The sequence below is a fragment of the Microtus pennsylvanicus genome, chromosome 21 (genome assembly GCF_037038515.1).
Source record: "Microtus pennsylvanicus isolate mMicPen1 chromosome 21, mMicPen1.hap1, whole genome shotgun sequence".
Taxonomy (NCBI): Eukaryota; Metazoa; Chordata; class Mammalia; order Rodentia; family Cricetidae; genus Microtus; species Microtus pennsylvanicus.
The window spans coordinates 8277142-8301695 of NC_134599.1; the positions used below are offsets into that span (position 1 = coordinate 8277142).

Sequence of the window (24554 nt, forward strand, 5' to 3'; positions counted from 1 at the left end):
CAAAAACCATTTTCAAGACATCAGATAAATTCTTGACAAGATCTGTCTTCAAGAAAAGCTATTTTGAGACTGGAGAGAATGCTCAGTGTTAAGAGCCCTTGCTGCTCAACCACGAGGAGCAGGGTTCTGATCCCAGCTCACAGGTCAGGGGGCTCACAAATGCATGTAGCCGCAGCTCCAAAGGATCTGATGCCATCTTATGTTCTTGGGGTACTGACACATGCATGTGAACACACACAAAAATAAAAAACAAAAAACCAAGATATTTGTTAAAGGAAAGCTATTTCACTAGAGCCAAAATCACAGAAGTCTTTTCAAATCATCGCTCAGCTCCGTTGCTTCTGGCTGTTCTGCCCTTCAACCCAGGGCAGCACCCCAGCTTGCAAGAAAAAACTACAAGAAACACCAAACACATCTCTTCCGCTAGCCCATTCTTGAGTTGTCTCCTTTATAATCACAAAGCAGTATAAAAAACACTCTCCTGAGTCCTGTGTGAGCCTCTCTAGGAAATAATTGAAACTGAGGAGGGAGTTATAGGGACCCCCTTCCTCTTGAGCCCAGTGTCACAGAAGTACAGAGTCACGCAGGGACATGACCGTTGCAGCTGGTGTCTGACGTGATGTGGAGATGAGCTGTGGGCCTGAGCCTGCGAGGACTGCACTGGTGTTGGGAGTTGGTATGAAATTGAACTGAATGGTTGACTACACAGCCAATGTGAGAAGGCTGGAGAATAGAATCGGAGTCAGGAAACACCCCAGGAAGAACCCGAGAGCGAGGCAAGCAGGGGGGTAAGAAGCGATGAGCTCAAAGCATGGTGGTGATGAAAGGGGTGATGAAAGGTCTTGCGCAGCCATGGAGACTGCCTTTGAGGGCTCGTCAGACCACAGGGCACAGACAGGGAAAGAAGATATCCTCCAGTCTTGGGGATATGTTGATAGAAATGTAAGAGACACACAGAGAGAATAAACCAGAAGAAAAACAGAACAGTATTGACTAAGAAATTCTCAAGTTAATGCTGTCAGTTATAAAACCACAGACCCAGACATCATATAGAACTTGAAACAGGATAAATGGGGAATAGGGGAGGGAGGAGGGAAAAACATAGAACACAGAAAATACATTCACACATACACACCACACACACACATGCACACATACACAACGCACACACACACATACACACACCCCTAAGGCACATCATAAGTAAATTGCAGAAAATGATTAAAAAAAAAAACACATCCTTTTGGAGGTGTGTTTTGTTTTGAAACAGGATCTCACTTGTAACCTTGGCTGTCCTTGAACTCACTATGTAGACCAGGTTGGCCTTGAACTCAGAGATCTGTCTTCTACCTCCCCAATGGCCTGCCACCCTAGTTTCATTTCTGTTGCTGGCATAAAAATACAAAAATTTAATGGAGAGAGAATTTATCCCATTTACAGTTTCAGGTCACAGCCCTGTGTTTCCCGAAAGTCAAGGCAGGAACTTGAATAGTTTACATGCAGAGTCAGGGAAAAAAGAATGAACTCATGAGAATGAATGCAAGCATGCCTAGGACTGGATTATCTGATTCTTACACAGGGCAGGACCCCAAACAAGGGACTAGGGCTGCATCTTCCCCCAGCCAAGGTAATCCAGACAACCCCACAGGCTAGCCTTATTTACACCGTTCCAGGCTGAGATGTCTTCCCAGGTAATTCCAGGTTGTTTCAAGTTGACAATTAAAACTGTCACGTGGCACATTTTATTCTTCTCACTCTGCCTCTTCCCCCACCCTCCATTCACCCCAAGCCTTTTAGTTAAATTCAAATGAGTCTTGAATTTGTGGTAGCACAAAAAGCTGCTTTGGTTTCTTTGTGGTCTGGAATAGGCACCTCAGTCACTTGAATCTGAGGTCTTTGGCCCCACACCTCCAGACTATAACCCTAATCAGTATTTACAGGTTATAGAAATATGTCCTTAAAAACTTCAAAATGAGCATGCACATTGTCCTGGGAGATCTAACATGGAGGCTTCATGCTTTCTTGATGTCTAGATGGAGTTAAAACTATCCAGGAGGCCGGGTGATAGAGGCAGTGCAAGCCTTTAATCCCAGAACTTGGGAGGCAGAAGCAAGGCAGATCTCTGTGAATTTGAGGCCAGCTTGGTCTACAAAACAAGTTCTAGAATATCCAGGGCTGTCATATAGAGGAAACCCTGTCTTGAAAAAACAAAAATAAAAACTTTCCAGGAGCCTAAAGCTAGTTGAAAGGAGCACAAGAGACTTCCATAACCATATCAGGTGACTCTCATGGGTTTTGAAGCACTGCCTTTGCCTCCAGAGGCACCTGCACACATACACATGCACAGACACAGAACACAACCCACACACAGACACAGACACGCACACACACAAAAATGGAAGAGATAAATCTGCTCTCTAAAAGGAGGAGTCTAGAGAGATGACTTGTCAGGTAAGAGGACTTGTTGCTCTTGCAGAGGACCTAAGTTCAGTCCCCAGCATCCCTGGGGGCCAGCTTATAACCAAACACCTGTAACTCAAGCTCCAAGGGATCCAGTGCTATCTTTTGGCCATCAGTGGGTACCTGCACTCAAGGGCACATACATTTCCACAGAAACACATCTATACGCAAAAGAAAAACCTTTATGAAATAAAAAATAAATAAAGGAAAAAGCTATGAAGTTGACTTAACCTTAACAGAGAAAGAATCTAATTTAAGGAGACTGGATTATTCCCAACAACCAGCACAAAACGTGGAGCTGTGTGGTTGGGCACAGACACATGGAACCCTGCGCTCTCGGACCCTGGGTCACTGTCCTGCCTTGGAGGGTCTAGACTCAAGGGCACTTGCCAGGCAGAGCTCAGCAGTTAGCTTAAAATGCTCTTTTCCTCATCTTCGTTTCTGAGAAATCTGTCTTTAGTATCCCGGAAATGTATCTGTGACAATACAGTTTTCACCTCTTCTTTGAAGAAGTCAGTTCCATTCAGGCTGATAACCTTCGGGGCTTAGGGGATTCGTGTCTCCCTTTCCATCAGTGACTCAGCTGAGCTTCAGTTCTGCGTGGGGTTTTGATGTCTTCAACTCTAGCTGACACACCAAGTTAGATTTGATGGCTTACGATAGAGTACCATTATCGACGTACATTTCAGTCAAAATCCTAAATCCAACTACCCGTGACCTTCCATTTTAATGTGGCTCATGACTAACTCATTTTAATTGATTCATATTTGATACCGATGACCGTTCACGTTGTTCTTCCATTTGCCACCTGGTAATTTATTCTTTTTTGTATAGGCTTTACATAGACTCTCAGCTTCAGATCTACTCTGCATTATCTAAAGAATTTTCATGGTTAATTAACAGTCCCAATCTGTTGGATTAATGGTCTTAGTCATGCTGAACGTCTTGGTACAGATCCCTCCCTCCGCATTCCTTTAAACCATTTTTCTAGCCTTTTAAGACAGGTTCTCAATGTAGCCCACACTGGCCTCATCCTGGTTGTGAAGCCAGGGACTTAGAACATCCCATCTTCTTGCCTCAACTGTCTGTGTACTAGCTTAAGTTCCTGGTCTGTGCTGCTATGTTCAGTTTTACGTCTTTCCTTTTTTCTTACCTTTCTAGCTTTTAAATTTTGGGAGCACTGATGACTGAACTGAGAGCCCCCAGGAATGCTAGGCAAGCACTGTACCATCAAGCCCCATCCCCAGCCCTGCCCTGCTCTTCTAAGAGGCTCTCCGTGTCTTCTAAAATCACCTGGGATTTACTGAGCTTTATGCCTCTCTGGGCCCTGCCTGTTATGCACGGGCCCTGAATCTGGGGACTTAACTAGCAAAGAACAAGGAATCCTTGGGAAAAACTGGAAAACATTCCATTGGAACGTAAATAGACTTCTCCTTGTCATTTCCCTAAGCAATGCAGCGTAATGGTCTATACCAAATAGTCCTTGTGTTATGTTAGCCATTGTTACCTAAAGCATGTGAGAGAATGTGGGCAGGCTATGAGCAAATGCTGAGCCATTCTGTATGAGGGATTTGAGCATCTGTGGATTTAAGAATCTGTGTATGCCCCAAAGTCAGTTCCCTGTGGATACAAAGGAACAACTGTGTATAAAAATATGTTCCTGAAAGAATTCTTCCTCAATCTATCACCTCCTTCTGAGCACTCTACCAACTAAGCCCCAGCCCCAGCTTCCACCCTGTGGTCTTGTGAACTAGGATGGGCCTCAAGTGTCCTTCTAATCCTTCATCTTTGTCAGCCCTGGAAACCTCTGCAATTTCCAGGATCACCAGAAGACTTGGATACCATCATCTAACTGTTGCTCATTCAGTTTTGAGTGTCTTTTTTTCATAAATTTCCCCAGGATCCATAGATGTGTGTCTGGGATGCACACATGTCTTGAAATGTGAGACCAAATGTTTATGAGATCAAAGTTGAGGACAAATCATCTTGCAGTTTGCTTTTTAACTAAAAAAGCATGTGTGTGTGTGTGTGTGTGTGTGTGTGCATGTGCACATGAATTCCAGTACCTACAGAGGCCAGAATCAGGTGTAGGACATTCTGGAGCTTCCATTATAAGCAATTGTAAACACTGTATGTGGGTGCCGGGAGCATAACTCAGGTCCTCTACAAAAGCAGTACTTAGTTTCAATGACTAAGCCATATCTCCAGTTCCATGCCTGAATCTGTCCCAAGGAAACTGAGCAAATGTATTAGTTACTTTTTCATTGCTGTGAGCCAAGATTGTGGTTTCATTCCTGAAAGATACAATTGCCATTAATGGCTTAGTGAAAAGTCCCTGAAGTGGCCGTAGAAAGGAGGAATAGCTGAGCCTGGTGACCAGAGGCCTCTTGGCCTCTTTCTCCATACACCAGTCTGATATAAACTGTGCCTGCAGTGGCCTAATCCTTCAGTATGCTGTGCCCTTCTAGTTCTTAAAAGATCATGAATGCATGTGTGTGTGCGTGCACCTATGTTACGGTTTGGGTGTGAATTTCCCCTTATGTATTTGAACAATTGGGCCCTAGCTGGTGGCACTGTTTTGGGAGGTCTTGGCACCTTTGGGAGCTGGGACTTGCCTGGATGAGATGGGTTGCCACCTCAGGCCCCAGCTGCCATGTCTTCCTCACCACAAAGGCCGGCACTCTTTCACACTATAGGGAAAGTAAGTCCTTTCTGCCTTAACTTCTGTTGGGTCTTACTACAGCAATAAGAGGTTCAGCAACTTCAGCCTCTCTCAATGTCCCCTTCAGTCCTGGGGGCCTCCATTAGAACTGAGGCTGCACCCTTATAAATGGCCTCAGGACTACTCTACAGGGACCGCAATCCTGCTACATGGTGCCAAGACTCAGCTGCTCTCCTTGACCTCTTCACGGCCTTCAAAACCAATACCACGTGGGAGTCTCACATACATTTCCGAGTTTGGCTGCCACCTTGAGATGCAGCATCGGCCCCCTCTGGACCACAGTGTCTGTGTTCTGACCATGAAGATAAACGTCCCAGATTTTACCTCAGGGATGCTGCTCTCGTTAGCCACGGCCCACCTCACAGGCCCCAGCTAACCAGCCTCATGCGTCTCAGGGAAGCAATGGTTTCACTCCAGCTGTTTCTCGTTAGTCACAGCTGATTCTCAGCCCCAGCAAAGCAGAAGCCCCAGGTTCTCAATCCCGGTGTGGTACGGGTAGCGCTGAGTCTTTGCTTCCCTCTGGAACGTCACTAACCAGGCCTCCTCTGGCGGCACGTCTTTCGGCACACCAGTCTTCCAAGCTCCCGCAGAACAGCCCACTAAATTTTGAATACTCAATGGTTTTTCCAGATCCAGGTCCCAAATACAATCCTCCCCTCAAACAACACGGTCAGATCAGTCACAACAAAATTCCAGGATCTTGGTGCCATTTTCTACCCATGACCTAAAGCAACGTGGGAAAGGAGGGTTTAGTTCACTTACGCTTCATAACCCATCACGGAGAGAAGCCAGAACAGGAACTTGAGGCCGGAAGCGAAGCAGAGCACAAAGAACCCTGGCTACTCATTCACTGCTCCCCACAACTTGCTCAGCTTGCTTTCTTACACCCCAGGACCGCCTGCCTGGGACAGCATGGCTCACAGAAGGCTGGGTTCTCTCACATCAATTATCAGTCAATGGAATGGCCCACAGGCTTGCCCACAGGCCCATCTGAAGGAGACAGTTCCTTACTGACGTCCACTCTTCCCAGTCCAGTTCCTGCAAACTGATTCAAAGCTACCAGCACACCCAGGTTGGCATTGGACTTTACTGGTCTCCCCACCTCAGGTTCCTGGGATGACAGACACGTAATTTTCCCGCTCCTTATCCTGTTTTTGCTCTGTGAAGCAGCTCTGCTATGGGCCCGAGGCTGACCTGCTAATCACTATATGTGTAGCTAAAGCTGGCCTCAAAATTCATGGCAATTCTCCAACCTCAGCCTGTGGAGGTATGTACCACCATCACCATGCTCAGTAAAAATTCCTGTTTCTAAAACTAGTGAATGCAACCATATTTTTGTATCACTATAGTATTTTATAATTATTGAAACTGATTACTCAAAAAGGTAATTGTGTTATTTATCCTTCCTGTGGCTGTGAAAAGATTGTCTGAGGTGCACAGGCGACAAGGAGCAAGATGCTAGCTCGTGATTTCCATTTCAGCCTGTGGTCACTTGAACTTATAGCTCTCGGGCCTGTGGTAAAGCTGAACATCATAGTGAATGAGAGGTACGTACCAGGGGAAGCAGTCACCTCCTGAGAGCCAGGCAGCAGGCAGGAGAGGGGCCGGAGGGCGTGGTGTCTTGCTATCACCTAGGGCTTAGGCCCTGTGACTCAGCATCCTTCTACAGGCCTCCCTTTATAAGGGAGGATGCCCCCCAAGTTGGCACAGGACATACCCAGACACCGGATTCTCAGCAGAAAGGTGTTTGTTACCCCAGTGGGGCAAGTTGGGAGGGTGTCTGCAAATGCAGCAGTAGCAGCAAGCAAAAGAGCCAGGGAGGATGCTTTTGTAGGAATCTGCTTGTAAGGGAAAGCGGGAGTCTCTGCTAGGGGTGGGTTGGTAAATCCTGATGGACAGATTAGTCAGAGAAACAATTTTAATTGTGGGACCTAGGTGGTTTTTTCTCAGGAATAAGTCAGTGGCCAAATAAGGGCATGGACCTTGGGGACTAGCTTTAGGAATGTGATCTATGGTTTTTAGCAAGGGGGAGAGGGAACAGGGGCAAAGGGCAAGACCTGTTGGTGCTATAGGCTGGGGACCAAGTCTCTAACAGAGGTCTTTGGGGGGACATTTAGAAGGCAAAAAACAATACTAACCATGCATCCTCACGACTCAGTGACCAAATAAGAACGTCCACCATAAATGGTTTGTGGGTTCTGGAGCTTTCCTGGACTAGAACATGCTGGTTTCTTTGTCAGGTTAAACTCTTGGATAACTATGAAGCTTGCTAAGTATTTTAATCAACCAAACAAAAAGGCAAAGCCATGGAGAATCTGAAGTTGCCCACATAAGTTGTCCTTTTTCTTGAATCTCTATGATGCTTCAAAGCCTGATCTTCTACATTATCTAGACCCGAAAGCACACAAATCAAGTGGCAGCTCTCTAGGGACACATCAGAGAGCAAAGATGGGAAGAGCCATTTAGGAAGAGACTCTTTGGAACTCCAGTTTGTTGTTGTTCTGCTAGCGATTTACTTATTTCTACTTTATGTGTTCAAGTGTTTTGCCTACATACATGCATATGTACTACATGGTGACAACCCTGGTTTTGTTGTTTGTTTGGTTTTTATTAGACAGCCAGTTGTCTTAGATGAGGGCTCGCTTGCAACAGCCAGGTTTCTGGGGGCTTACTGGCTCTGGGGCTAGCCTCTTAGCTCATCCACTAACTAGCAAGACTCTTCCTGGTTAGTACCTGAATGTGGCTTCCCAGAGCTGCCCTTGACACACACCCCAGATTCCATCCATCTAAGCCTAAGTGTACTTCCTGGCTTTGATACAGGTCCTAGGGAACTGACAGTGCCCACTTATTTTGGTTCAGAAAATTTCAGAAGTCAAACTCCGTTTTCTCTTAAGAACATATATTACGAGGTTTTTTAAAAAAGAAAAATCTGCTATGTCTTGAATCTTCTCCAGCTTTTTCCCATCTGTTCTCCTCAAAGGCTCTTTCTAAAAGACTGTGCGGCTAGCGAGATGGCTCGTAGTTAAGGGTGCTTGCTGCTCTTCCAGGGGACCCAAAATCAGCTCCCAGCATCTTTGTTAGGTGGCTCACAACTGCCTATATCTCCAGCTCCAGCGGATGAGATACCCTTTCTGATCTCATGGGTACCTGCACACATGTGCTACACAGATACACAGACACGCCCCATAAAAATAAAAGGCTGGGCTGAGAGTGAGAAATTGGATTTTAGGCATGATAGACCAGACAACAGGTGGGAGCAGCCTGACTGAGCTCAGGCTACAGCAAGGAAAATGTCGTCAGCAGGCTCTCTGGACCAAAGGCGTTTGTACTGATATGACAGGGCACGATGACGTAAACACAGAATCCCAAGTGCAGTGGCCTTGTTTAAGATGGAAGCCTTGTTTGGTTTTCCTCTACAGCCCTGGACCCAGTCTCTCTCCCTAGAGTTTTAAGAGTAAATAAGGCAGCTTGATGGTATAGGTTGACCAGTTATCCAAGACCACAGAGGCTTTTGGTTTATCAGGACTCAATGTTAGAACAGGGCAAAAAAGCATGACAAGTTGTTTGCTTTTGGTGTTGGGCCCCAAGGTTGGACTACTTTCTTTATTGGTTTGTCACATTGTGACCTTCCACCTACGTCTGAGTTCCAGCTGCTGGGCTGGAACCGTCCCGATGACCCAGTTTGCAATGTTCCCAGAAGCTACAGGGATGACCTGCATAGCATCCTGGCCCATTTGAATGTGAGCCTTTCCTGAAAGAGTGAAGATGAGCAGATTTGTATATTTGGTTGAAAGGCATGCTGAGGGAAATGAGGCCTCAGATACTCTAAGGAGTGGAAGCAGCAAGAGAGTTGGGCAAGGAAGTTGTTAGTAAGCACCCAATGGCAGATACGGTTAAAGAGGCGCTGTAGGGAGGACTAGTGTGGCCTTGAGGAGGAAAATGTAACCTTATTGAGAGAACAACACAGAATAATCCATTATCGATAAATATCTTCCAGTCTCTGGAGGCTCGGTCGGCAAGTATCATTCCCTGTGACACGAGTGTCTCAGGTCCCACATCGTGTTTTGCTACTAGAAGTACATGGTGTATGTGACTGTGCATGTCAATGGTACCACAGGTGTTCTTTAGGCTGGAAAAAAAAAACACCCGTGGGAAAAAATGTCCTAATAAATAAGAACATCTGTCACTTCACTTATCAAGACATGCAGGAGGGGCTGGCAAGATGGCTTAGCAGGTAAAAAGACACTTGCTGTTGAGTTCAAGTTCTGGGATCCATGTAGAAGAAGGTAAGACCCTACTCCCATAAAGCTTTGACTCGTAGTTTGAGTGTACAGCTCACCATGGTGGGGACGTTCATGGAGCAAGGGCTAGTCATATTGCAGTCACAGTTAGAGAGATGATTGTTCCTGCTCAGCTCTGTGTCCCCTTCACTCAGTCCAAGACCCCGGCCAACAACGAGGTGCCTCTCCCTACCTCAATTAACCTGACAAGAATTTCCTTCCCAGATGTTCCCAGAGACTTGTATCCATGGTGACAATGTGAGTGACAGCGCCTTCTGAGTCCATGGTGATGACTGACTTACCTACCAGCTTGCCACCAGATGGGTGGCTTCTGAAGGTGGAGAAATGTCTGGTTTAGAACCATTCCTTGCTCTATAAATGTGTCCCCAAGACTCCACCACAGCAGCAGCTGGGGCCTCCTTCTGTGCAGCCCTTTTGAAGAGCACCCGAGAAATAGCTGGGCATGGAAGCACACACCTGTAGTGTTTATCCTGGGCAACAGAGAGAGACGCTCCATCGTGGTCAAATCTAAGGTCACCTAGTCCCCACTTTCAATTTCAAAGATATTATTAAACATAGAATCTATGAAAGAAATTTGTCCCTAGCAGCATGACAATTTTAGACAATTGTGTCCCAGTCCCAAGGAGAAATTGTGTGTCTGTGTGTGTATCTGTGTGTGTATACACATGCATGCACATACATGTGTATAAATTACTCCCAGGACTTTAATCAAATTTAAGCATCTTAATTAATGCATCTTTCCGGTCTATGAGTTTATATGATGGCAGTTAAGGAGCCTCCCCTCAGCGTATTAAAACCATTACACGAGTGGTTGATGTGAGACCCAGGCAGGGATAGCTCTTCTAACCTGCTCTAGGTTGTCTGGCAAAGCACACGTACCTCAAAACCATGCTTCTGATGGTGTCTCCATTTTGGGAACTCGAGCTGCCACTGAGGCAGTAATGGCTTCCTGCCTGGTTAATCTTGCTCTGGACGCTTCATTTAATCCTCTGACTCCTTGGGTTGGACTCTGTCCCCTGGCAGGACTTCTGCTGTGAAGTGTGTGAGAAGGATGCAGGGATATGGTCCTGCCTTGCGCATCACTGATGACGGTGACTACACCAACACTAGCGTTTTATGGGTATGAGAGCATGACGAAACTGTCTCCTCCGTTGTTGGCATCCTGATGCTTCGAAACCAGCATGCGCAAACAGCAGCCAGTATGTTAAAAAGTTGAGTTCCTTTAGCGCCACGTCATTCTGAAGGATGCTGGGACACACCGACGTGCACCAAGTGAAGTTCCGCGGATATTCGGGAATGTAACTTGGATAGGAGAGAGGGATCGGCCACTGTTGGTGTGACCACATAGGTGCAATCAGCACACTTCCACTTCACACTATACACACAGGAAATGGTATTTCTATAGCACAGGAAGTGAGCAGAGCAGGGACCCTTGGACTAGGGTTGACCTCACTGGAGCTCCTAGTGCCTATTCCAAAGCTGAGGGTGACTGGGAAATGCAGGGTAGAAGACTATGGCAACCCAGGGTTTCCCAAGTTCAATACCTCAGGATCTGTCCCTTTAGGTGAGCAGGCTTTTTCCTCCAGACAGACTCTGGGAAGCGTCGTGTTGTCTCTTCCATCAACCACAACTATCCACAGTCAGGAAAAACAGAGACAAAGGTGATCGTTACTATAGTCTTTATTCCCAGTCAATGAGCCACACCGGGGTGGAGAGACAACAGACTGAAAGGGGCTTCTGGGAAGCCAGACAGGGATGGGCAGCAAGGTAGGACTTAGACTTTACAAAAGATCACATAGAAGATTTACAAGTATCAATTTTTCCCCCAAAAGCATATCCTCTGGGGGTAACAGAGGAAGATTAAAAAAAAAATAGTAATCATGAATGAAATGAATGAGTAGTCATTTCTGACGGCCACATCCCCTAAAACCAGTCCTTAAAACCGGCTTGCACTGTAGTAGACCATCATGATTTGCAGATATTGTTAGATATGTAGGCTTTCAACAGAAAGATAAATTCCAAGTCACAGGTCGATACAACACAGAAAAGTGAGCGCGCGAAAATAGCTTTAATCTGCTAGCAAAAATAGATTTATGCTGATGTTGATATCAAAACTAAAGACATTCAGATAAATTCTGCCCACACACTGTAGCTGTTATTCCTAAAATCACGAGAGCAGCTTATCGCTCTTAGGTAGCTCAGAGGATCTGAGGACAGTCAGAGCTTGTAGTGCACAGTAAGCCTACATTAAAAAGCACAGTAACCCTTGCCTCTATTTTTGGCTTGGGTAGAATAAAACATCTCATCATAAATCCGGCAAGGGCAGATGAAGGACAATGCTAGAAGGCTGAGCAAATGATTGATTGGAAGTAGTTAAAAATAGGGTATGAGGAAAACATCAGCCTAAATGAAGTAAACATTAAAAGACTCAGTTTTTGTAGTTTTCCCTTAGCGAGCCCCCCAGTTGCACTGGAAGACTCGGGAACTGCTAAGGCTTTCTTGCTACTGAGTAGGTAACTGTATTGATATTCTAAGGTGAAACTCCACCTATTTAATACAGAACCCTCCTGAGTCTGAGGTACACTATATCTGTATAGTACCAGACTCCCCCTAGTGTCTCAGAGGTGCACTGCATCTGTTTAGTTAGTACCAGACTCCCCCTAGTGTTTCAGAGGTGCACTGCATCTCTTTAGCTAGTACCAGACTCCCACTAGTGTCTTAGAAGTAAACTGCATCTATTTTGTTAGTCCCAGACTCCCCCTCACGTGTGGGAGGGGGAACTGCTTCTGTTTAGTTAGTACCAGACTCATCCTAGTGTCTTGGAAGTGAACTGCCACCTAGTTAGTTAGTACCAGACTCCCCCTTGTGTCTGGGAGGGGAACTGCATCTGTTTAATTAGTACCACTGGCATCCTAGCATCAGAGCATGAACTGCAGGAAGAAGCTGCATGGAGGCTTTGAGGAGAGGGAATACCCTCCTTCAGGTACCCAAGGACCTGTGGAGGAAACTGCTCTTCTCCTTTGTTATACTGAAGATGCTCATTCCTTAATGATGCGCTGCAGTTTGGGTCATGAGTACTGAAAAGAGGAACACTACAGGTTCTATAGACAGGAGAACATCTGTAACCTAAGCTATTAACTTGAAATAGCATAGCTAGGATGAGAGAGGCTGAAAGCGTCATATCAAATGGAGCAGGGATTGGTGTTATGTATTTGAGAAAGTCAGAGTTCAGAAACATAACCTTCACCTTAGTTCTTCTCAGCAATACCACAGTTCTGCTTTCCTTACAAAATAAGCAAGTCTTACACAGACAAACTTGTTGGAAGGGGGTGTTAGACAGGACAGAAGGAACCCAGCAGCCTCCACCCTCCTGCAGAGAGTTTTAAGATTCGAATACAAGGTCGCATCTCCAGATCAACTGCATCTCAGGAAACCCTCATCCAGACACTGGCAGTGATGGGGAGAATTTACACATGGCTCCGGAACATGTTTTGTTCATTCCTGTCCCTGGTTCAAATAAGGTGACTACCAAGGTGACATTTGGGTCAGCTGTTGGTGGGATCCTACAATAAAGCTTGAAATCAACAGAAATCACACCACAAGAAAATCTAAGAATTAGCAAACAACTGGTACCACAAGGTGACGCCCATTCCAGTGGTATATTTTTAGGGGTTTTGTTTCTGTTGTTTTTCTGTCTCCTTTGAGTCAGCTTCCGGAGCAGGTCTATTTAACAGTCAATATTACTAAAACTCCGCATTTATCCTCACATTGTGTACAGCAGATTTGTTTCCCCACTGAGAGCCGTTAAACCTACAGCCTGCTTCCTCATGTCTGTGAGCAGAATGTGGATAAGGCTTTAATAGGAAAGGAAGAAGAAACGGGAACTAAAGAATTGAGCTGCGCCACCCAGCTGCTTAGAAATGGAAATGAGATTCCCACTGTGTTCGTCTTGATGTCTCCATAAAATGGAATAAGTGAACCAATATTTAATGAGTTGTTTAAAATGACAGTTCGCTCACAGACGCCAAAGACTACCAATTCACCTTCAACACCCCACTGTGAAAACTCAGTGCTGTTCAGTTGGCTATCTGCTGTGACACACGTCAACTCCACGGGGTCGGGTCTCTCCTCCACCTCTTCTGTGGGTCCTGGGGATCATCACACTAAGGCTGCCAGACTTGTACAGTAAGCGCCTTTACGTGCTGAGTCAATCTCACAGGCCCCCTCAAATGCTTTCTATAGAAAGTTCTTTACCCTGTCATTTCACACAATGAATTTCATAGAATTGTTACAGACATTCAAGTCAAAGGCTTAACGATCAGGCTTTGGTATTAATGTGCTCTGGGCAGAAGTCGAAATGGTTTTGCTAACACAATTCAGCTACTGCATACAATCTGCTATCATAATGTGACATAGGACATGGGAACAATAGTTTCCGTTTGGTAGCTCCTATCTGGGACCTCAGAGTGTTTCAACAAGAGGAGAGTAGAAGGAAGAGGTAAAACCTTTGCGGCTTCCTCAGGACCACACAGAACAGCAATGCTTGGTGTTGGTCTATAAGGCAGAGGGTCAAACTGTTGACACATGGTTGAGAAGTACAGAGCTTAGCGAGAGGTAGAAAATACCGATGCCACACGGAAGAAGGACGGGTCAGGTTATTTCAGACCACCAGTGACTTCACTAAAGCTTCAGAAGGTCGCAGGCCATTTACCATAGGTCTTGTACTAAAGGGGAGACATTCCATCCTCAATCAGGGTCAAAGGTGGGCTTGGAAGCCCGGGGTGGGGCAGGAAGCTAAAAGTGGATTTCTTAAATCGTTAAGGATTCAGCTCTCACTGAGAAAAAAACGCGATGCCGTCTGCCCCTCTAGGATGCCATCAGGACACTGAATTATTAGAGACCTCTCTGATTAGTACAACTTCTCTAAGGGGGAAGGAGATTGCATATAAGGCAACAGAACTACAGGGAGAAAAGGCCTCTTCCAGATGGGCCATGCCCGACTTACATAAAAAATATGCATCCCGCTAACCTTACATAGACGCCTTAACCACGAAAATGCAAATGAAAATATTCTTGGTACTTCAGCACCAGCAGAATTGTTCTGTCTGAGCAATTCAAGAGCTGTCTGGGGTTAAAAAGATATCCCAGCTCCCAATTAAACCTGGAGAGCTAGGGCACGGGTGAGCAACCCTGGGTGTTCTTAATTCTTAACGCACCTGGGATACGGTTGTTTTCTCCGGTGTGGTTTTTATAAGGCATAAATTTGATCTGTCCCCCCTCACCTTTGGGAAATTAGTGTTAAAGCTTCTTTTTCTTAAACCCACACGTTAACATTCAATCTTTCATTTTTATTAAATAGTTTATATATAAAAGGAAATACCGAGGTGTTCTACATTCATATAAACAATCATGATAATACTTGAAATTGTAGAGAAATTTACTGAAGAAAACACATACTTCAGTGCTCACATTGCTAAGCTAAGCAACAAGGGATCGTTCTAGACGCTATCTTTTAAACATACAGACACAGGTGTGTGCTGCTTCCGGAAGCAAATGTGGGGAAGTACATTAACATATCTTTCTTCTTTACTTTTTCACCACAAGACAGGATGGTCCAGTTTGGAAAAGCCAAGGTCTCTCCTCAGTTCCAGGTAGGTCCCGTTGCTCACCCACGTGTCGTCGCTGGATTTCCTGTGAGAGATGAGACAGTTTCTGGGTTTCTGGCAAACTCTGCTATCACGTCCTTCCTCCCCACTCTGTCCCCACCCCACTCCGCTTTCCCACTATCATTCCAGATGTATCCCCTATTCCTGTTGTTTGGGTATTAGAGTGGTCTCAGCAGGCTGGAAGTCATTTTTTTTTTTTTTTTACTTCTGACATTAAGTACTTAAACCTGGAGGCTGGGAAGGTGGTTCATTTGAGAGCACGTCTCTGTCTCTCTGTCTCTCTCCAATTCCCTGCTCTCTCTGTCTGTCTCTCTCTGTCTCTCTTAGTGTGTCCAGAGCTGGACTAATAGCCACCACACTGGAAATGATTGAATACTACACAATCAGCTAGGTTCATCAAAGTCAATCTGAGCTAGCATCAAGTCAAATAGAGCCTACCAAAAAGGAACTGGAACTGGATACCACACCAGTTGGGACCGAGAACTTTCGGTTGAACTCCTCTTGGCAAAGATAACCTGCTACTTAGATGGAAATTCCAAAGGCATGAGAGGATTCCGAGTCTACATTTTGGGGTCACCCCTACCTCCCAGCCTCACGTCTGTTGCCGAGGCAGCGTTGTCCGCTTTATTCTGCCAGAGAAAGCTCGCGTCCACACACACTGCCCTCCCTCCCTTTCACAGCACTGGGCAGTGATCTGCCCACTGGGCATTGGATACCACGGTCTATGCTGGAGATCATTTTCCATTCACGCAGTAAGGTGTGGATGTCTATCTTCGCTGCTCCTCAGTAAGTCAGCAAACTAAGGCCCAAGGACCCAGTTCAGCCTCCAGTGTGTGTGTTTTGCAACGCTAGGATCAAGTCTAGGGCCTCATGAATGCTATCTAACTATTCTACCACCAAGCCACATGAGCAGCCCTGTAGATCTTTGAACATAACTCTACTTATTTCTTTAAATATTATCTATGGTTACTTTCATGATGAACAGCTGGGCTAATTGCCGAGGCCTCATCGCCTGCCAAGCCACCAACATCTACCATCTGCTTTTTATAGGGAAGCTTGGTGACCTCAGCAACAGGGATTCTCACTCCTTTTTAAACAGTTGAATGACATTCTATTGTGGGGATGGATGATAGTTCATCTTAGTATTGCCCTACTAAGGGTAGTTAAGCTCCATTAGGAATAAAATATATGCTCTGGGTGCTATTTTAATTCCTTTTTAGAGGCAGGGTTTTGACTCTGTTGTCATTCTTAACTTGCCGAGGCTGGCCTTGAACTTGCAACCCTCCTGGCTCAGTCTCCGGAGTGTTAGGATTACATGTCTGTGCCACCAGGACGGCTCTTTCAATGTTTCCAAATATGTACATTTCCCTGATGCTAGGATTCGTCCCTCCAGCCTTCTGGAACCCATGCCTGTTGCCCAGACTTATAAACAAAACCAGACCTACCCCCAAACATCAGCAAACCACGGGCTGCAGGTCAGGGGTGGACCCACCAGGAGCGGGCATTCTCTACGTATCCCCAAGTCACATAGAGCATGGCCAGGTTCTCAGGAGAGGCATGGCCCCATCTGAAAGATTCCGTCGGGTCCTTCTTCAACCCCCTCTACTTTCTGAGCCTCTGTTTCTTCCCATTCAAAATAAGAACAGGAGAGGGTGAAGGGCTGCCATTGCCCACAGCCCTTTTACAGTTTTAAGTAAACAAACAGTCTCAACAAGTCATCTGTCTGTCTGTTTGTCTGTCTGTCCATCTATCTATAGAAAGGGTTTCACACTATAGCCCAGGCTAGCCTCGCATTCACCAAACTTTCTGCCTCAGCGTCCCCTGTGCTGGGGTTGCCAGTATGACTGATTCCAAGCTACCCATGCCCAACTCCAGAAAGCTATTTAAAAGTAATGATCAATCAGATCTTTCAAACGCAAGCACAAACATATTGGGACTGCCGGTCTAAGCATAGTAGGTACTTTGAGTTCTTCAGTAGGGCGGTCATCAGCTAGCCTGTCAACATGTAAAACCTAGTCCTGCTAGCATCCAGCCTCCGAGGCAGATGCTGGGTGTTAGGACCACTTCTGACTGAAGAACTCTTGGTGGTGGCGCTGCTGAGCCGAGGGAAAGAAGCAAGGGAGGCAATGAGGAAGGCCCCAGTCCTGTCTGAAGACAGTGACGCCTATGCAGACACTATTTGCAGTGGACCAGCACCCAGGAAGCGCAGGCAGGACCTCTCAGCTCGCCACCACAGCTCTACACAAACCTGAAAAAGCGGGGCTGATGCTCTAAGTTATTTTCCTCCAGGACCCGCCGTCTCTCCCTCTGCAGCTGCTCAATCCTCTGCTTCTGGACCTCAGCTTCCTCTATGTTCCCTTCTTCTAGAAGCCTGGGCATTGAGGGGAAAGAGGAAAGAAACAGTCACTGAAAAAAACAACAACCAACCACTTCTATGCCCGAGGCTGGCAAGATGGCCTACACCCGGCCCCTTTTTTCAGCCCATGATGCAGTCCTCTGGGCCAGAAGACAATAACCTTTTTTGAACAGGTAATATTTTCAGGGTTCAAAGACTAGAGAAACCCAAGTCAGTCTTCTGCTTCCCCCACTCTTCCATGACAGGCAGCGCCACCCTGTTCATTTCCTGGTGCGTACTTTTCAAATATAAACACATATTCATATTCTGCCCTCCATCTCAGAGAGCTTCTTGCAGCAGTGCCTGGACATCGTCATTTTTAATAGCTCTATAGTATTCAGCCTTGTGGGTTTACTTTCGTTATTTCAAATGTGCTCTACCTGTAGACATTGGGCTGTCCCTGCTATTTTTAGTGCTACATTTAATGTTGCAGGGAATGACTTTAGACAACAACCACTCACACACAGGAAAGCATATCTGTATAAGAAATTTCTAGCCGGGCGGTGGTGGCACACGCCTTTAATCCCAGCACTCGGGAGGCAGAGGCAGGTGGATTTCTGTGAGTTCGAGGCCAGCCTGGTCTACAAGAGATAGTTCCAGGACAGGAACCAAAAAGCTACGGAGAAACCCTGTCTCGAAAATCCAAAAAAAAAAAAAAAAAGAAAGAAATTTCTAGACTTAGGATTGGTGGACAAAAGAGTGAGTCTGTAAAGGATACATTATAAAACTACACTTTATAAGGAATTGAAGCAATTCATATTCCCCTTTTTATGTTATACATTTATTTATATTATAGCTTGTTGTCACCAGCCACAGATAGGTTTCGTTTTGCTTTTTTTTTTCTGATCTAAGGTAAGAATGTATTTTCACCTGGTTTTAAAAATTAGTATCTAAAAAAATATTCTGAGCAAAAATGAATTTCTCTCCATGTTTAAGGAATATCTGAGCCTCTTAGCCATGGACTGTTCATGTCCCCAAGTCCGTTTTCTCCCTACCAGGTGACATCTTACTGATTTTTTGCACAAATCGATGCTGTAAGATTTTAGTACAGATCCATGTTGATCATCTATCTGTGAATTTGGTTATACACTTCTACTTAAGACTTTTTTTTAAAAAAAAAAAGTTAAGTCATACACAGCAATCTTTCCTTTCACGTGGCCTTTAAAGTTTGAGCCTCAGTTACAGAAGGCTTGGGGAGATTATTCTTTCTGTCTTGCAGAATAGGAAACTGAGGTGGGGAAATAGGAAAAGCCTTGCCACAGACCACACAACTGATTAACAGCAAGCCCAGAATCCAAATTTAGAGCCCAGTGCACTAAAATCATTTCAACTTGAGGGGTCAGGAGAGCTGGGGTGCTTTGATTATGGCAAATGAACAGTCACTTTCTTATTACTACTACACACAGTGACATTCTTCAAAATAGCCCTCCCCTCTTTTCTGACATTTCAATAGAGATGGCGTCCTACAGATGTGTGGAGGACACACCACACAAGGATGGACATCCGGGTTCTAATCCCTCTGAGACAGATGTTTGAAGCCGCCACTCTGTCCCTGTGTACCTGACGACAGTACCCACCTCAGCCTCCGGGCAGCCAGGCAATTGTGAATACCGCCCTTGGTAGATTGTTTTAAATGTCTCTGGAGAGAAAGATCTTGGAATAAACCCTTACCTTTGGTCTGGTCTGAACCGAGTGTCGGTGGGTGGTAATAAAGACCTTGACAATGGTTCCATCTCATTTAGCTCCAGTGCAAACTGCGTGAAGCCATAATACTGCTCATAGCCTTTCGGCATGGGATCTGCAAGAGAAACAAACCGCCAGGGCTCCTTCCCAATTCATTTGCGTGAGTTAAATCCCTCCACCTTTCTCATCTCAGACCAGCTAAGTCCTATCTCTAACTCTAAACTGTTCTCTTTCTACTAAAATATTCTGACTAACAAGTAGCTACTGAGCATTTCTCTACAGATTTTCCCGTCTGAGTTTTCTGTCTCAGGGATATGGTCTCTTTGCCTTGGTCCTCTAGTGAATTTATTCAGCGCGCTGTAGAGCGTCTGTCCTACTGAGCTATCACAGAATTTGTTATTCAAATATGCACACCAGGGGCCCAGGGAGCTGCCACTCAAGGCTGAGAAGCTGACTTCAGAACCTGTATGGTAGAAAGAACTGGTTCCACAAAGTCGACCCTGTCTTCCACATTCCTGCAGTGGCAAGCACATCCCTGCACGTATACATCACACACACACACACACACACACACACACACACACACACACACACGTTCTAAAAATCAAATCAAATAGATAAACCCACTAGGCCTTTTTAAAACTAGCCAAGTCCCACTGCAGAACTGCCTGAGGGCTGTCGGTACACGTTGTCCTTTTCTTCCCCCTTCCCCTCATTTTTTTTCCCCACCAAGTCTTAGACCCTAAAATCTCATGTCCTGGGGTTAGAACATTAGGTTCTGATTTGCCCTAACTTGGATCTCCGCTAAGAATCCAACGCAGACTAGGGAGGTTCCCAGACAGTCATAACACTTGCTGGTCCCACATCCACCTGTCACTGTCCCCCGTGAACACTGCCACAGACTTGCTTTGTGAAGCTTTCCAAGTCCCATTACCTGTGTATCCCATCCTAAGCTAGAACACAGGAGCCAAGCTCCATGCAGTGCTTAGCACCTGAGACCCCGCCCACCAGGGTAAAGACAGAGGTTTCCTTCAACATGGGCCAGGGGAACGCTAGGCTCACGTGAAGACAAAGTCAAGGAAGAATGGTAAGGATGTAACTGGTGTGAAGTACTTGTTGAAGGTGTGTTACATTCGTTCGTGCTGTGGACTATTTGTTCAACGATACAAAGATGCGTTGCATTTGTTTAACCCTGTGAAGCTGTGGTACTGTAACATGTAACAGGCATGTAACGTGAGGCAGCTTCCAGCAAATGAGCGACTGTCAGTGTGAACAGTCACATATGTGCCTCTGAGGCTAGGGAGGCAGCCGCTGAGACGGCATCCAGCTCCACAGCAACCTTTGGGATGGAGGAAGATGTGGCTGCAGCCGACAAAGACGCTGCTGCTCTTGCAGCCACATCTCTTCCTTACAGAAATCAAGCTGACGCTCAGGTGAACTGTGCCTTCCTCTTGCCCCGAGCTGGCATGGGGATGGGTCAGGACCCGCGTCAGGCTGATGTTAAGACATGCTGGCTGGGAATCCTGGGAAATGCTTCATTCTTGAGAAAAGGGAGGTGCAAGATCAAAAGCTCTCTAGTCCCCCTCTTCCTCCCTGCTGGCAATGAGGTGACCGGATGCTGAGCTGTGACAACCATCTACATGCATGGGAGCCAACACATGTAGCATGCTTCCTCATTGACCTGTGTCTCTGAGCCAAGCAGGCTGTAGAGGTAACAACAGGAGGCTGTCACCCCTCAGCTTATTAAACACGGCATGTAGCCCCACGGTTTCAGTGATGAACAGAGCGTTTTTTTCTTTTCCCTTCCCCAACCTAACATCCATCCAGAGAGCCCTGATCCCAGGAGAGGGGTTTCGTAAGATGACTCTGACTTTTCAGTCAGAAGACTAAAGTGTTGCTGGTGGAGGCCGTGGGCTTCCACAGCCTTCTTGGCACAGCTGCTCCAGGGGCTGTGTCTTCTGGGATGACAAAGGAGACGAGGGTGGCCTTTGGGGTTGGGCCAATTTGGGGATCATGCATGCTTTCGGAAGCTCAGGTCACTGTTTTTCTAGTGACATTTTCCTCTTGACCTTTGCTTGGGGATTCCTCCCTGCATTTCTCCGGCCTTCCAACAAAGCCTGTGGCAGTCCCTGGTGTGACAGGAACCCTAGAGCCCTCTAGGCCACCCTTGGATGGACAGTGTTTCCTTTCTGAGGTCCTGAGAACCCAGGATGGAACCCAGCAGCCAAACTGAGGGGCTATTGTAAGCATGACCAGGACTTGGATGGGCCGGCACCGCTAACCTGCTAACAAGCGGGCGGCAGCCAGAGACAGAGAGCAGCACTCGCCCCTCACAGCTCCCGGTCCCGCCCCGTGCTTGGGATCCCGTGGACACTCACTTGCTCTCCAGACACACGTGGAGGAGGAGGCGCCTCCACAGTAGATGCTCTCATGCCATTTCCCAAACAGCCGGTGCACAGGCTTCCCATGGCGGTCGAACACCGTGCCTTCGATCTCATGGGCGTTAGTGCTCCAGTATTTTGCCTAGAATGCAGATGAGAATGGTCTGGGAAAGATTCTGGCATCCGCTTATTACAGGTATTAAATGGGGGAATAAAGAAAGCAAGATAAAGAACTAAGTTCAGGCCCCGTGGTGTTCTTTTATAAAGAAGGCAGGAGGGTCGGGAGTTCAAGGTCATCTTCAGCTGCAAGTCAAATTTGAGGCTAGCCTGAACTACAGGACATTATATCTTAGGGGAAATTTAAAAAGCCATAAGAGTGTTATGGGTTGCTTATTTAGTTAAAAATACAAATTATATATATTTATCATATATAAAATAACATTTTGAAATATGTACACATTTTAGAATGGCTAAACTCAAGCTAATAAGCATATTTTATCTCACTTTTTTTTTGGTGAGGGCACTTAAAAAATGTGGTTGTCAATTTTTGAGACTATAGATACATTGTTAGTGGCGTTGTTGTATTTTCGGAAAGATTGTATCCTTTGATCAGTAATTTTCCCAAGCCTCACCCCTACCTCTGCTCATCTCCTCCCTCCTTTCTGCTTCTAGCAGTCAACATTTTTAGTTCCCCATACAGATGAGATGATGTTACATTTTTATGAGCTTTACTTAGTTCACTTTGCACAGTATCTGCTACATACGCACATACACACAAACACACACATTCACAAACAGGCAAACGACAGGACTTCATTCTTTCCCTGGCCGGGCAGTATTCCATTGTGCAGATTCTGCATTGTATCTGAGTTGATTGAACTTAGGTAGATCCCTTTTGGCTCCTGTGTACAGTGATGTGAAGAACACGAAGTCTTGATTTCATGTCCTTTGCCTGCCTACTCAGGAGTCTGACTGCAGGGCCCCAGAGAAGCTCAGTGTTTTGAGGACCTTCCTTCTCCCTAAGGGCTGCACTGGTTCATGTCCCCTTCGCAGTCTGCAAGGTTCTCTTCTCTTCAGTTCTCAGATCTACCTTCTATCTTTTTGGTGTCAGCTGCATTTTTGTTTTTGTTTTTTTCCAATACAGGGTTTCCCTGTGTAGCCCTGACTGTCCTATAACTCCCTCTGTAGGACATGTTGGCTTCAAACTCAGAAATCCTCCTGCCTCTGCCCCCACTCCCTGAATGCTGGGATTAAAGGCCTGCGCCACCACCGACCCTGGAAGTGAGCTGTTATAAGAGGGAGTGAGGTGACATCTCACGGCATTTTTAATTTGCATATCCTGGGTGATTGATTAGTGATGCTGAGCATCCATTCATTCGTCTGTGTGAACTTGTTCCCCTCTTCTGGGAGGCAGGCTCCATGCCACTGAGCTGTGTTTCTAGCTCTGTGTGCCTCTGCTGACAACACTGGCTTACACGCGCATGTCCTTGAGCATGCTACAGCACACCTGTAGAAATCGGAGGACAACTTCCAGGAGTCAGTTCACTCTTCCCACCACGTGGGTTCTGGAGACGGCATCCGAACCCCGAGGCTTGCAGCAAGAGCCTGTAGCCTCAAGCCGGACTCACTGCACTTTCTCTAGCATCTATGGTTTGTCTGTGCATAGACTGCATTCTATTTCTGAGACAGGCTCCTGCCCTATAGCTCATTACAGTGACCTTCCTGCTTTAGCCACCTGAGTTTAGGAGCTGGTCTGACCAGGGCATACTGCCACATCCAGATCCCCAGTTATCCACTATTTTCTTCCTGTTGAGTTGGCTTCCTTTCTATGTTTTGCATTTTAACACCTTGTCAGATTGCAAATATTTACTCTTTCGCACGAGGCTATCCAGGGGTCTCAGCAGCACTACCAAAGAAACTGTCCTTTCTCGCCATGTGCTACTGGGATCTTTTTTAAAATCAATTAAGTGTAAAGATGTGGATTCATTTATAGGCTTTCTAGTCTGCCTACGTTCTGGATTTAAAACAAAACACCCTTAACTATTTAGTAAAATGTACAGCTAATATCCTAATAACAAACATGCGTGTAGATATGCACTTTTTCTGCCTTTGCTTTATGTAACGCAGGAACGCGATACTCAGTTCTTAGGCATTCGCCAAGCACCTAGTGCATTAGCCAGTGCTAACTGGTTAGTGTATTAGCAGCTGCCCCAGGCATGTCACTGCGATTCCAAAGTCTGAGCGCTCTCACTACTGCAATTTAAAATTAACTCATAATTTTTTTACTTGAAGAAAACAGTCATTTGCATACTAAAGAGGTTGCTTAACATTGCAATTTCTACTATTTTCCCCTTCTGGGCCCATTCCAGCTGCAGGGTCCTCATACAAGACACTGTCTCAGTATTTATCAGTAGTGGCCTGAGAGGCAGCCTTGACTATGGCTCAGCTCAACCCTGCTGATCCCAACTCCCTGAAGCTTAGCTCAGCTCAGTCTAGTTTATGCAGTAGCAAGCTCCGGCCAGCAGAGGGAGTGCCAACTCCCTAGAGGTGATTCTTTGAAACTGTCCCAAGTACCTGGCCACTCTTAAAAACTGTCACGAACAGAAGGTGTTTCTCCATAAATCAAAAGCCCCAGCGCTATTTTCAGCGGAAACTGCAGCCGTATTTGGAAAGTTTAGTGGCGTTTCCAGGTCATTTTCTACGGGTTCAGTTTTTCTCCTGCAAAGCTTTGGGACAATGCAGGTGGGATGCAGCAATGCCAGGGAAGAGAGTCAGACACCAGGAACCGAGTTCTCCAGCCTTGTAAAAGTGGCAGCCGAAGAAAGGATCCCAAACCCTTATGTTTATTGGGAAGCAGGGGTCAGAATTATTCCCTTTGCGATATTCACCAACCAAACAAACGCTGATGACTGGATGGGAAGCCACGGAGGAGGCACAGCCAAGCCC

The 24554-nt window shown here is 46.0% G+C and overlaps 1 protein-coding gene across 4 annotated transcripts in view; it reads right to left on the bottom strand.

Annotated features, from left to right (window-relative positions):
• Positions 1–11146: 11146 nt before the first annotated feature.
• Positions 11147–24554, bottom strand: part of Osbpl3 (oxysterol binding protein like 3) — a 172329-nt gene continuing 158921 nt past the window's right edge. For 3 of the 4 annotated variants that reach the window (XM_075955153.1, XM_075955154.1, XM_075955152.1), the window contains 4 exons: positions 21606–21750; positions 19216–19342; positions 17398–17520; positions 11148–15174 (listed from right to left, as the gene is read on the bottom strand). In XM_075955153.1, the coding sequence (XP_075811268.1) occupies positions 15078–15174; positions 17398–17520; positions 19216–19342; positions 21606–21750 (492 nt within the window). In that variant the 3' untranslated portion in view covers positions 11148–15077. Of the gene's footprint in view, positions 15175–17397; positions 17521–19215; positions 19343–21605; positions 21751–24554 lie in introns of all 4 variants that reach the window. The other variant, XM_075955151.1, reaches the window with a different exon arrangement.